This window comes from Triturus cristatus, chromosome 12 (genome assembly GCF_964204655.1).
Source record: "Triturus cristatus chromosome 12, aTriCri1.1, whole genome shotgun sequence".
Classification (NCBI taxonomy): Eukaryota; Metazoa; Chordata; class Amphibia; order Caudata; family Salamandridae; genus Triturus; species Triturus cristatus.
Genome location: NC_140595.1, coordinates 310,497,343 through 310,510,719, shown reverse-complemented (window position 1 = coordinate 310,510,719; position 13,377 = coordinate 310,497,343). Strand labels below are relative to the sequence as shown.

General features: G+C 43.0%; 1 protein-coding gene across 1 annotated transcript in view; it reads left to right on the top strand.

The window, feature by feature from the left end:
• Positions 1-3,138: 3,138 nt before the first annotated feature.
• Positions 3,139-13,377, top strand: part of PLLP (plasmolipin) — a 206,909-nt gene continuing 196,670 nt past the window's right edge. Inside the window, exon 1 of the mRNA XM_085638001.1 lies at positions 3,139-3,670. Within this exon, the coding sequence (XP_085494127.1) occupies positions 3,530-3,670 (141 nt within the window). The 5' untranslated portion in view covers positions 3,139-3,529. The remainder of the gene's footprint in view (positions 3,671-13,377) is intronic.

The following is a 13,377-nucleotide window of genomic DNA, read 5'->3' as shown; positions in this document are numbered from 1 at the left end:
TCCTACTCCCTGCTGACGAGAGGCAACTACCTCGAAACACGTGTCCAGGGATGGCACACGCCACGCATACTTGCACGCACTCTTGAGCATAGGTGTATCCGCCGACGCTGACCTTCAGGGACCATTTTCATTGGGGGAACACGACTGGTAGGTGTAGCAGTGTGCGACCAATCTGATGTAAATACATAAATATTGATTTGAATGACACCTACTTTTTGAATTTATTTTATAGCGCCACTTATCCCCGTGTAGGGAGTCAGAGAGCTTTACTTGTTTAAACCAATGTACAGGAAATGTTAAACAGGACAATGAGGGTTATAAGGTGTAGGAAACAAATATTATCCATACTTGTAGACTTTCTAATTCTATGTTAAGTGAATAAGAAACACAAAGTCGGGATATAAAACATAACGTAGTGGCTGTGGTTGTCTGTACTAACAAGACACATTACTTCTCAAAGGAACCCTTGTATGCAATCTTAGAGTAGGAACAGAGAGAAAAAAAACAATAAGGATTTGAACCCATGACTTACAGCTTGCATGCCGCACCATGATGCCGGTAAACAGATCACTGTGCTATATTAGAAGGCTTGAAATTTATGAACTGGCAGTACAAAATTATCTCATTGTCAAAAGCAGTAGCCCACTTACCCAACTAAATAAAATGCAAATCTATGATCGTCATGGTACACGATCTTCTTTGCAGCTGGGACATTAACACTCTATGCTACTTTATGAGTCAAAACTGTAACTGGACAAAGCAGAGAACTCGCCAAGAAACTGGGTTAACATAACATGGGTATTTGTAAAGCGCATGTCCATCCAGAAGTGTATCTTGGCACTGAATAACAGATGTTTATTGTTACCCGACTGCATTCATTGTATTGACATCAGCAGGATGAAAGGCTGAATGGCACCGCTAGGATTTGAACCTGTGACTATGAGGTTGAACACAGAACCCTACAGTGAACGCATTAGTCCACTGAACCACCATACCAGACCTGTGAACCACTAGAGTTATCTTACTGCTATTACAATTCCCTCAAAATTGCTGAGCACATGATGATTTCTGCAGCAGGTGTTTTTGAATGCCTCTGTGTGACCAGTTAAGTAGTCTAGCACAGATTTACTGTCATACATGTCCTCAGTGCCAATTTCTTTGTGGCAGATTTGTTGTAAATTAAATCTATAAGTTGACTGCTAGACTCTACTTTTCAAGCTTTGCCCCTCGTGACTCCAGCCCCTTTCCTCTGCCACACCTTAACCTCCAATTTATGGGTTCGCAAGTGTAGTTGTTTTCGAATTCCAGCACTTATAAGGACCCATTATTATTTGTATTTTTTTTAGGCTCCAGGAGATTAAGTGATTTGCCCAGAATCAGAGTGGTGTGCCTGCCTGTGTCACACGTCGACGCGGCAGATCCCTGTAACCTCGCACCTAGGCTGACACCAGTTCCACTGGTGACCTGACTCTGCAACGCATGGCCTCAGCCTGGGTCCTTCTAACTGGTCACGACACCGATTCCTCACATCTAATCATACCCTGCACCACAGAGGGCCTTTGGCCACCACCACATGCACCAGTCCTCCACTAAACACATTGTTCTAAGTTCATTCATTGATGCAGGTGGCTCTAGCAAGGGTGAAAGCAGCTGCGGCCCGTGCAGGTAAGAGCGGTGGGACGGGGTGGGATTCGACAGACGACCACGAGGGAAAATTAAATAAATAATACATTCCCCTCGTTGTATGTCGACATCCTCACCGCCCCACCGATCTTACCTGCACGGGCCGCGGTCTGGAGGAGGCAAATCTGATCAAGAAGACGGACATAGAGGTGAGAATATAGCTCCATAAATGGTTGGGCGCAAGGGCAGCCTGGACCCCCGCTTTAGCAGCTACAGTGAGGGCGGGGTTCTTTATAGGCCTAGTCTGTCTGCAACTCCGCAGACAAAAGCTAATAATTACTGCTATAAAGGAATACAGTGTCAGTAGAAGAGCAAGCAGGAAAGATCAAAAGATGGGTAGATAGAAGAGGGAACAATGGAAGGAATATTGAATGGAAGGAAGGGTGAATGGATGGATGAGAGGGCAGATGGATGCATGGGTAAGAGGAGTGAATGGATGGGTGGATGTGCAGGTGAAAGGATGCCAAAGTAAAAGGATTGATAGATGAGTGGGTGAAAAGACATGGACGGGTGGCAGTGGATGAATGTATGATGGACGGATGGCAGAGTGGATGGATGGGTGGCAGAGCTGGTGAACGGATGGGATAGGAATAGATTGAATGATGGATAAATGAATTAATGGATGACAGAATGTAAAGGTGAAATAGTGGGTGAATAGATGAATGGAAGAGAAAAGGGAGCTCTTCAAGTGGAGGGTGGGCACATTTACTTCTTTTGCTTGGTGTGCATCAGAGGTTTAGTGCAAAGTGGGGGGCCTTCTAATTTTCTGACTACTCTCTTGATGGAGCAGTGAAGGCAGCTCTTTTAGGGAGTGCAGAGCACACTCTCGTCACGTGCTGCCTGCCAGTAGAAGTGTAGTTCAAAGTTCGGGGCATTTTGGTTTTCTGGCTACTCCCCTGAGCAGAGCCTCACACCTTAAAGGCACAGGATCACAGAGGAGGGCTTAAGATGACGTTGTCCTCCAGTTAAAGGGGTCTGGCAGTTTAAAGGAAACAACTGTTCTCTTTATCAAGACCTGTATTTCGAACAATCCCCCCATGTTCCCTTGCGTCTGCTGGGTGTTGAGACTAATGTAATATTCACCGGATGTCCCCGTAATGCACCACGTGCCGAGCAGTAGACCACTCACGTATAAAAAACACAGCTTACAGCACTTTGTCAGCAAAACAAATATTCCATAAAACGCATTAGAAGAAGCATGCATCCTCGGGCACACCTGTGGCTTTCGAAGGACACTGTCTCCAAAAATAGCTTGGTCGAATGTTATGCTTCTCCTCGCCTCCTCCGCCTTGTCGACGTCAGGGTTGTGTTTTCCAAACAGCAGGTTGCACTGCCCACAGCGCACCTCTCACGCTAGCCCCGCCCCAGCGGGATTGTTTTAAAGTATTGACTAAACATTTGCAGCCCCATCTCAATGGAGGAATCATTGACAGAAACCAAATAAGGTGCGAGCCAAAGTCTCCCGGCGCATTCTCTGCCAATGTGTACTTACCCTGGGACCCACCCAAGCCCTGCCTGGCTGGTCAACGGCGACGCGTGAGAGGAACACGTGACCAAAACCAGCGCCTGGAAGCGTGTTCTGAAGAAAGGCGTGTGCGCGCACTGCTGGGCTGTGGCCGCTCTCGCCGTTAAAGTAGCGCTGCTCTCAGACCGGTGGTGCTGGTGTCAGCCTCCTTGGAGTACGGACAACGCACAGCACAGAAGACAGAGTGACATGGTGCAAAGTTCAACAGAGTGACGTCAGGGGGAAATTTGGGAAACAAACAGGGCGCGTTGTTTCAAGCATTGCGGTCAGTTTTGGGAGTCAGCCTTATTTGAAACCCCCAAATACAGCAGTCCTCACATCATGGCTGAGTTTCCCTCAAAAATCAGCACCCAGACCAGCACAGCGGGCGTGTCCAGCTCTACAACACTCACCTGGAAATTCATCTCCCTCGATGTTGGCTTCGTCAAGTCTGCGGCAGGAATATTAATGGTTCTGGAAATTGTAAGTACAACAATACGCTTTTGTGCCTCATCTTCTGATGTGCCATGGACGTCAATTCACCCAAATGCCAGGGGTAGCGGAAGTGACATCACAAGCCCTTTGACCTCCATTTTCACCTATATTACACTTATACACTCGCATAGGGCTTTAAGTGGGCCGGGTCTTGCCAGTGCTCATCACCGACCGTTCTAAAAAGCAGGTGATGGGACGGGTCCCTATCGGGCTCTCGGTTTTTGCCCTCGCCCTCAGGATGGAATAAAAAAAATCTTAACTCTGCAGCAGTGCCACCCTTCCCTGGATGTTACTTGCTTTTTGTTCTTTCACAGTTTCATCATGTCAGAACCGAAGCATTTTCCAGGTCCTTAACAAGAAGCCATAGTTGTTGCTTATTTATCTTACGCAACTAACAACCACTGACAAACCCAATAGTCCTGGCTTGTTGTTGGTGTAATGTTACATGCTGTATTATATATCTGGATGCAATGACAGAAACAGCACAATACCAGTCGGGCGACACACTATGCTAAGCACAGGTTTTTAGTTTGTGTTTTTAAACCACACCCTTAATTTAAATGGCCACGCTCCTTTGAGAGACCCCTTAGTTTTTTAATTCCACTTAAAGAACTGCACTCTCACGTAAAAGCACTGTCACCCTCAAGCATGCACAAAACACACATTTAAAAGCATTTTTTACTTATCTCAGCTGCCATTTAGGGGCATATTCCAGTGTATTGTAGTCGATTTTTATTACACTATTAGTGAATAACATATTTTATGTATTCACTATTAGGGTAATAACAAAAATTGACAGAAAATAAAGTGAGGGGAGCCCCTGTGTTCTTGTCACTGAATTTGCCACCCCTGAGGCCAGGGGTCACAAAGGCAGTGCTAGGGGTAGTAAAGGGCAAGCCAGGGGTCGCAGCTCCCGTGGCATAGCTAGCACTTAGGGCACCTGTGGTGGTCTCTGGGTTTGCCGCCCCGTGGCGGCCTCAGTGAAGAGCGGGTGGATGCTGGTGAGTATCACCTCAGTTTGCCGCCCCCAAACGCATTGAGGAGGGGGGGGGGGGTTGCTGTTGCCGCTTGAGACAACACGGGATAGCGGGGGTAGGCCGCCACCACGAAAACGCGGTCTGTCCTCCCAGCTACGCCACTTTGCTACTAAACCCTTAAATGACGTCCATGGGATCTGTATTGCTGTGTTTGAGTGATCTAAGCCGAAACTCCGTATTATTGAATTAATAGTACTACGTGTATGTGTTCAGCCAACATTGGGACTCTCAGTCAACCAGCCGTGTACAAAAAACTGGGTTGCCTTATCTCCGACCGCACGGAAGATGGCAAGTAGGTGCAAGTACATCTCTGTCTGGCTTACTCCCTATCCTTTACTCAGAGGTTTGTCGCATCCCCTGAACCTCACTCATGACACATAACCCTCCTGTATGCGCCCAATCAGTGATGGGACTGGAAAAAATGACTGTGAACCCATAAATTGGGGGTCTAGGTGTGAGAAAGGAAAGGGGGTGGATTCACGGAGGGCGGGGCTTGAAAAGCAGAGTCTGATCGTCAATTTAAATTTCTTTTTTAAATCTGCTGCAAAGAAATTGGCAACAGGGACGTGTGACAATAAATCTGTTCCAGATGACTTAATTTATCACAAAGAGGCTGAATTGTTAAAAATTACTACTTTGGTGAAGACACCTGTTCTAGACATCTTTTTGTTGTCAGCAATATTAAGGGGATCATGATAGCTGTAGGATAACTCTAGTGGTTAACACTGTTCAGTTCAGTTCAAAAATAATGTTTATTTAGACCAATTGGTCTTTAAACCACAGCATTTACAATACCATTTAAAAATGTCCACATTGCTAAATTATGTTCTTAAACATTAAGAGTCATAAAATCCTTAAAAAATCATTCTTAACAATTTTAAAACAGTTTTATAACAGATAATTTCATTTACAATTGGAAGGCACTAGCTACTCTTACGCCTCTAATGGGGCGGGGAGCTTATATATACCTTGCATATATTTCCCAATGGCTATTGCTATATCTAAATTTTCCATATCAGCAAGAAGCTCCCATGCTTGTAAGCGCGTCCTTACACCATATTTTAAGAATATCGGACGGAGGAATAATTTACGTAAATTTAAAAATCTTCGACAATCTAATAAAATGTGTAAAATGTTGCATTTCAATCCTAACACTGTTAACACTGTTCTGGGAGAGTTCTATGTTTTGTCCAGTCACAGTTTTAACTCGTAAAGTTGTATGGAGGGTTAATGTGCCTCCTGCAAAGCACATTGTGTAACATGCAGATCACGGAATTGTTTTTTTATTTAACTAGGTAAGTGGGCTACTGCTTTAGACACCAAGATCATTTTGTTACTTCCAGTTCAAAAGTTGCAAGCCTTTAATATAGCAGAGTGATCTATTTACCGGCATCGAGATGTAAGTCATGGTTTTAGATCATTATTGCTTTTTTCCCAATCTATTACTATTCTAAAATTACAAAGAAGGTGTTCTTTTGGGAAGTAATAAAGCCTTGTTAGTACAGACAACCCCAATCACAGACTTATGTTTTATATCCTGACTTTGTGTTTCTCCCGTACATTCACTCTTAACATATAATGTCTACAAGTATGGATGATATGACTCCCAAACCCTATAACCACCATTATTATATGCAACATTTAATGTACATTGATTTACACACTTGTATGATTTATTGTGCCTGTGTATCTGTGTGGGATGTAAAGAGCTCTGACACCATATACTGGGATTTGTAGCACTATAAAAGAGTTAAATAAAAAATACTTGGTGCCATTTAAGTCAATATCTTTGTAATTACTCATACTGACATAAATCTTGCACACTTACACTGCAAGTAAATCTCTTACATAGCGAGTTGAACAAAGTTAAACCCCTGCCTCCAATAGTTTCTCTTAAGTAGCTGTGCACCTTTGTTTCCTTCCATTGTATTGGTATCTAGGTGTTTGACCCCAGATGTCTCTCAGCAAGGATGATACTCGAACAAAAGGAGGACTGATGGCCCTTTAAATCAAGCCTTTCTTTGTGCCTTGATGGGTGTTAAAATAAGAAAGACCCTTCACTCCTGCAGGTTGCTTATCCAAATGGAATTTAGACAACATGCAGGTGCTGCTGAATGTCATAATGTCTGTAAATGGCAGCAGGACAAGATCAGTATCTTTCCCTGGGTCTGCTGAATCCCAGATCTGATCAAGAAATAGCTGCCAGAATTGGGATCCGGCAGGAATCCCCTATTGTCCAACTCTGTGCTGAATGCAAGTCGACACTAAATATGAACAACAAACAAGGTTGCCTCTTACGTGACCACACAGAAGGCGGCAAGTGTGTGCACGGGCAACTCTACCTATACTCTCCCAGGGGCGGCTGGTGACATTTGAAAGTGGTGAGCGTAAAATGATTGGTATACTTCACCGTTGCGAGCGAGCGTAGCGAGCGAGCCCGAACCCCTATAAGGAGGGTTCGGGGGGGTTCTTCCCCCGAGAAAATTTTGAAAGAAGAGAAATGGTGCATTTTCAAGCAAATTTGAGACAGCAGGAAGGTTAATAAAGCAATTGTGAAAGTGCAGTTATAACATTAATAAAGAGATATCATATAACATAGGTAGCTGCTTATTCAGTATAACCACAGAGCTTCATAACAGACTTCGAGATACAATGCATTTCTGAGTACCTCACTCACAGATGTTTTTTATTTAACAAACTAAACTGGTTGCAAAGTAGCAGCATTCAACATTGTTTACTTTTTGTAAATGAAATCAGCACGTCTCTCTTTAAGAGCAGCAAACTTTTCAATAACTTTAATGTTAGACTCCGGGATTTTCTGAACTAGTTTGCTCTCTACAGAGAGCATTGCCAAAGCATTGAGTCTTTCCTCAAGCATGGTGTTTCTCAGGAATGTCTTAATCCTCTTTAAGGCTGAAAAACATCGTTCTGACTCGACTGTTGTCATAGGAGTGGTTATGACAATTTTAAGTAAAGCCACTGTCTCTCCAAGTGACTTTTCCATATTAAGTTTATGTATTAAAGCCAGCAAAGACAAGGCACTTGTGGCCTTCCGGTACACAGGCATTGCGTACAGTACAGTCAACTCAGTTCTCAGCTCTTCTTTATTCAGCATAGGATAAGCTCCCACAGCCTCATTCAGAGCACGCTCCGGGAAGGATTCATCATATTTGGCAAACTGTTGACTTTGCAATAATGTGGCACTCACCAAATGTTTTGTGAAAGAAAAACGCTCTTTTGCCTGCACAATTACAATGTCACAGATCTCCTTTGCAATTCGGACCATAGTGGTGATGTTTTTCAGCCGGTTTGAGGAAGTAGATTGCTCTGGCAGTTTGCTGTCTAAATTGTCAACCCCATCTCTCACTTTGCTTATGCTTTGTACAAACATAGTAGTATATACTTGCACTTTGACAGTATCTATCTCTCGTGCTTGTAACTGATTGTATAACAGGTCGACAGCTACCATTATATCATGAAATAAAAACAGTAAGAACTGAAACTCTCTGTCTTGTAGTGTTCTAGCAAAGCCACGGGCTTCAATCTGACTTTTGTAATCAAACTCATCATTGGCTTCTATGGCTTCAAAACATTTCTGAAGGTCCTCTCTATGTTCATAGATTAGGTTGACTGTACGGATGTTAAAGTTCCAACGAGTTGAGGATCCCCTTGGAACGCTTTTGTCTACAATGTCATGAAGTGCTTCTGTTCTTTTGGGGGAACGCGAGAAGAATGCTGCCATGCCTCCTATATCCTGAAAGAAAATTTGTGTCTCGGTGATCTTTGATACTGCCTGTTGCATAATAAGATTAAGTTGGTGAGCGTAACAGTGCACATAATGAGCATTAGGGTACACATCTCGAATTCTCTTCTGAACTCCACTAAGGCTTCCACTCATTACGGACGCACCATCATAGCTTTGCGCAATAAGTTTTTTTTTTTTTGAGGCAGCTCTGGAAAAATTAAGCTCAGTTGACGCAGTATAGCTGCAGTAATGGTTTCTGCACTAGAGTCTCTTAAATGTGTGAAACCATAGAACCTCTCCACAACTTGTCTGTCATTGTCAATGTATCGAAACTCTAATACGGACTGTGTTTTAGTGGCCACATCAGTGGTGTCATCAGCCTGAATAGCCACAAAGTCTGTGTTTTGCAATTCTTGCACAATATGGCTTCTCATAATTTCGAGCATACACTCAAGAAGTTCATTTTGTATTGTTTTAGAGGTGCCCTTAAAGACTGTAGCACTTGCTAAATGTGCTTCCATATCCTTGTCTATGCTTGCTATTAAATCCACAAGGCCTTTGAATGTTCCAGGATTTGGGGAACCATCCGATTCATCATGGCCTCGCAATGCCAGTTCAAAAGCACCACAGAAACGAATGCAATCAATTATTTTGGATAGAATCTGTCTGTTCCTATCAACTGCTTCATTGTGTTCCTGTATTGCTTTGCGGTATGCATCACTTATCTGCTGCTCAATCTGAGCATCTTCCCCCAACATTCCCAGTCTAGTCAGGTTTTCCATATGCTTTCTTGTGCGTGAATGCTTCTTTATTTTTTCAGACAAATGCTTCAAGTCTGTTACTCCTTGATTTGTCGAAGAAAACTCGCCACCAAACAGCAAGCAGGGGAAGCAGAACAGAGAATTTCTTAAAGGGCACCCTGTAAGCCAATCGGCTTTTGTGTACCAGGCGTTTGAGAATGTACGTGTGGACATTTTTCATCTGTCCTGGGAAGTTTGCTGTAGTTTTAGGTCAGGCCGATGAGGTCCCAATTGCTTTAAATGTATTTTCTCTTCAAGTGGCCGTGCCTGGAATGACCTTGTAATCAGCTCTTGTACTGTATTCATGATGCCGATGCTGGCCTTACCAATATATATTAAAGAAACCTGCCAATAATCAAAGTACAACATATAAGGTGCGGTGCAATAATATCAAATTTCTGTATAAATACATATATCTTGTGCAGTATCGCAATAAATCTCCAACAGCTCCCCTTTGCACAACATGACTGCTAAAAATACAGCCTTACTGCCTGCTGCCTCTGTGTGCCATAGTGGTTGCTGAAGGCACTGAAACAGACACTGCTTGAGGGCCTTGAACAAGGCAAGGGATAGATAGTGCTGTTAACAACCGTTATTGCCCAAATCACAGGGCTAAGGCTGTTAGTAAATTCCATCCACTGAGGGTACAATGTTCAGAAGGTGTGCCTACCCTAACCACCATGTACAGTGACCACACACATAGCCCTAACTCCAATCTAAAAAAAAAAAATAGCATCAGTTTCCTTACCTTTAACTCTGGTGTTTGCTGGGTCATAGCCGGGGTGAAAGAGCAGCAAAGGAGGTCTTGTTCTTCGCCGGAAATATGACCAAAAATTTGGTAATGGTTGTCAAGCTTTAGAAGGTGCTGAAAATAAAAATAGAAACAATTTATTAAAATATGTGATGGATGTGTTAAGCTTCTTCCTGGTACTTGACAATTTCGCAAGCTGTGACTCACAGCTTGCGAAATTGTGACGTCAGATGAGATGGGCGTCTCCGTTAACCTCCCTTTTAAAATGACCTTTAACTCACATCAGAGGCATCAGTGACAGATTGAATGCTGAATTGGGTCAGGCGACCATATCGAACTATCCTGTTGGTCTAGTAGGCTCAGGGTGGCGGGTTGAAGTATTTGTTCAGTAGTAGAGTTTTGAGATTCTTTGTAAAGCGGGTATAGGAAGGGCTTCAGGGAAGGTCTTTGGGAAGTGAGTCCTAAATCGATGGAGCATTACCAGAGAAGGAATGTTTCTAGGATTTTTTTCAGTTTAGGAGGATGGGAAGGAGTGATTCTAATCTTCTTAAAACCCGAGTTCTACCTGCTCTCAATAGTTTTTTTTCTAAATATTTAGGTCTGCAGTGCGGAGGGTTTTGTGGGTGATACAGGCTGCCTTGAAGATGCATCTTTCTTCAATTGGGAGCCAATTGACTCTTGAGAGCAGATGAGATCTGGTCCAATCTGTTGGTGCCTGTAAGAAGTCTAGCGGCTGCATTTAGATATATTCATAGTTCAGCCACTAATGATATGGGAGAGTCAGGATGTGAGAATTTGGACAGGAAGTCTTGTAACATTCAAACTCTGGCAATTCAGGAAATCGAGAAAGGCATTTGGATGTTTTTGTTCTTAGGATCTCTGATGTTTGATGTCAGACACTGAAAAACTCAGAAAAATTCGATTTGCATGATTTGTCCACAACATAATCTATTTTAAAATATTTTTTACCAACACTAGTAACACAACAACGTTGTTTAGCAGCATTTATTTAGGGATTTGATCATGACACGATGGAATTAAGACACAAGTAGAAAACACGGAGTGCAAATTAATATGGGGAAATACCCTCCATCTATATTTCGTTTTTTCCATGTTATGTTACTTATTGTAACTTTATCTTGTGTTATGTTTGCTTCAAAGTTTGACATAGAGAGACACACTTTATTTGGCTTCTCATACACAGTGCAGGTCATGCTGCTTGACCGAAAAGCAGGCACTCTAGCACTATTTCTCAGTTTCCATGAAGTGTTGTCTTTATAGATTTATGAATTCTCACAAAATGGATGACAAGATAAAAAGCGAAACACACTAAAGGGCTATCAGTCAAGGAGTTAGTAATCATTTAATTGGTCTAAAAGTGTGCCTCCCTAGTAAAATATTTGAAGCAATTGTAATTCATTAGCTGCTATTGAGGGTCACAGGAGGGGTGAGTGCACAGCATAGTGCTCGGAAATATATGTCCTGACAAACTCTCTTTTGCGTGATAGTTATGGTATGGTATGTTATGTTGTGTTTTTTTAAAAACATACTTTATTGAGATTTTCCGTGTTAAAAAACAATGCAGTTCAAATATATGTTATTATATATTATGTTAGGTCGTGTCGTGTGATGAATTGTAATGTAATGTTATGTTCTATTATGTCATTTTATGTTATGGAGATTTGAATATCACACATTTATTTTGCCACTACCATGGCCTGCCTTCATTCAGAGTTCAGGACGGTGACATCCTGGTTTTGAAGATTCTGTCACTGACTGAAATCTGATTTGTTATTTATTTTAGTTGGATCCCGGGCCGTAAAGGTATGCTTTATGTGCTGTTTTTGGGAGTTTGATTAGGTTGCAGGAGTCTTATAATGATTAGTGATATTTGTGGAGTTATAGTTCAAGTTCTTTACTTATTTGGGCGTTGTGCTGTGTGCAAGGATGGATATGTCCATTACCCAGCTTGAAGTATATGTCTGCGGTTATTGAGAATATGGTGTCCAACAGGACCCCTTTAGCTGGACTACCATTGATGTGTGGTGGGTGGGGTGTTATGTGTGTAATTGTGGAGTGGTATAAAAAACAATGAGTCTGGGTCCAGGTTAGGCCCGGCGCTCAAATCTCAGATTTGGAGTTACCCTCCCGGTATTATTTAGTCCAAAAGGAATATTAATCTTGAAGGTCTGAGACAAATGTTCAGACGTCACAAAAAACAGCCCATAGTCATAATGCGGTAGAATTTATTCCGATGGCATCATCATATCCAAATGTTCATCACACACAACAGAATGGAACACAGCAGCCAGCACGTGTTTTGCGACAGTCACTTCATCAGGGCCAAACATTCTCCAATCACTGCAAGAATGTCTAATAATTTTACCGAGCTATGACTATGGACTGCTCATTGAGGCAAATGAATATTTCTCTCAGACCTTCAAGATTGAAATTCCATGAGGAGTGATATGCTGATTTCATGAAGAGTGAAAGTCAAAGTTAAAAGCCTCGTCTCGTGTTAAACATTACTGTGTCAGCCAAATGCAGACATCTTTGGGATGTATGGGAATGGCAGATTGCCCTCCTTACATCTCCTCAGTGGGTTGTAGATCTGCATTGTTATGTGATGCCTTTCTCAGACTACACTCCACATTTCTACTTGTTTTACGACCTTAAAGCAAAGACAACGGCTTCCCAACACACACCCTATACGGCGTGCTACCTAGGTAGGCCAGCACTTGGACGCCCCACAAAGGACTAGTAAGCGCTGCATAAAAATTTCAACACCAGCCCATCTCATGGTGGCTTCATCTCTAGCCCTCCCTTCGTCTCTCTCTTTCTCTTCATTTTGCACAGAGCTTACTGGTGTATCTCGCTTCCTCCTCTATTTATCTTTTGTCATTCCCACCCCGTTCCCTCCCATGTTTTCCACCGTCTGCCTCCCTACCCTGTGTCTTGCACCATCCCGCACCTCCTTGCCCCCCCCCCCGCCTCTCTCCATGAAGCATTTAATGTAAAGGGCCCATTTGCCTGATTAAAGGTTAGGCTCAGCATTTCCAAATACGGATTGATTGGATATTATTTTAAGGTTAGCATCAGCCATAAGACCCCGTGTCACCCTCCCTTGGGAAAGCTTGGTGTTAAATTTAGTGTTGTACCTGGAACTCCCCCCAGTGAGGTCAGAGTGGTGCAGCCCCAGGCAATCTTTCTTCCTGGATAGAAAGCAGGGAAGAAAGAAGACGGCAGAAGAGGGAGGGAGGGAGGGAGGGAGGAAGGCTATAATGGAGAAGATTGACGAAGAAGAGATGGTGGAAAGGGAAGGAGCAGGTGGGGAAGAACAAGGAGGGGGGTGAAAGAAATTA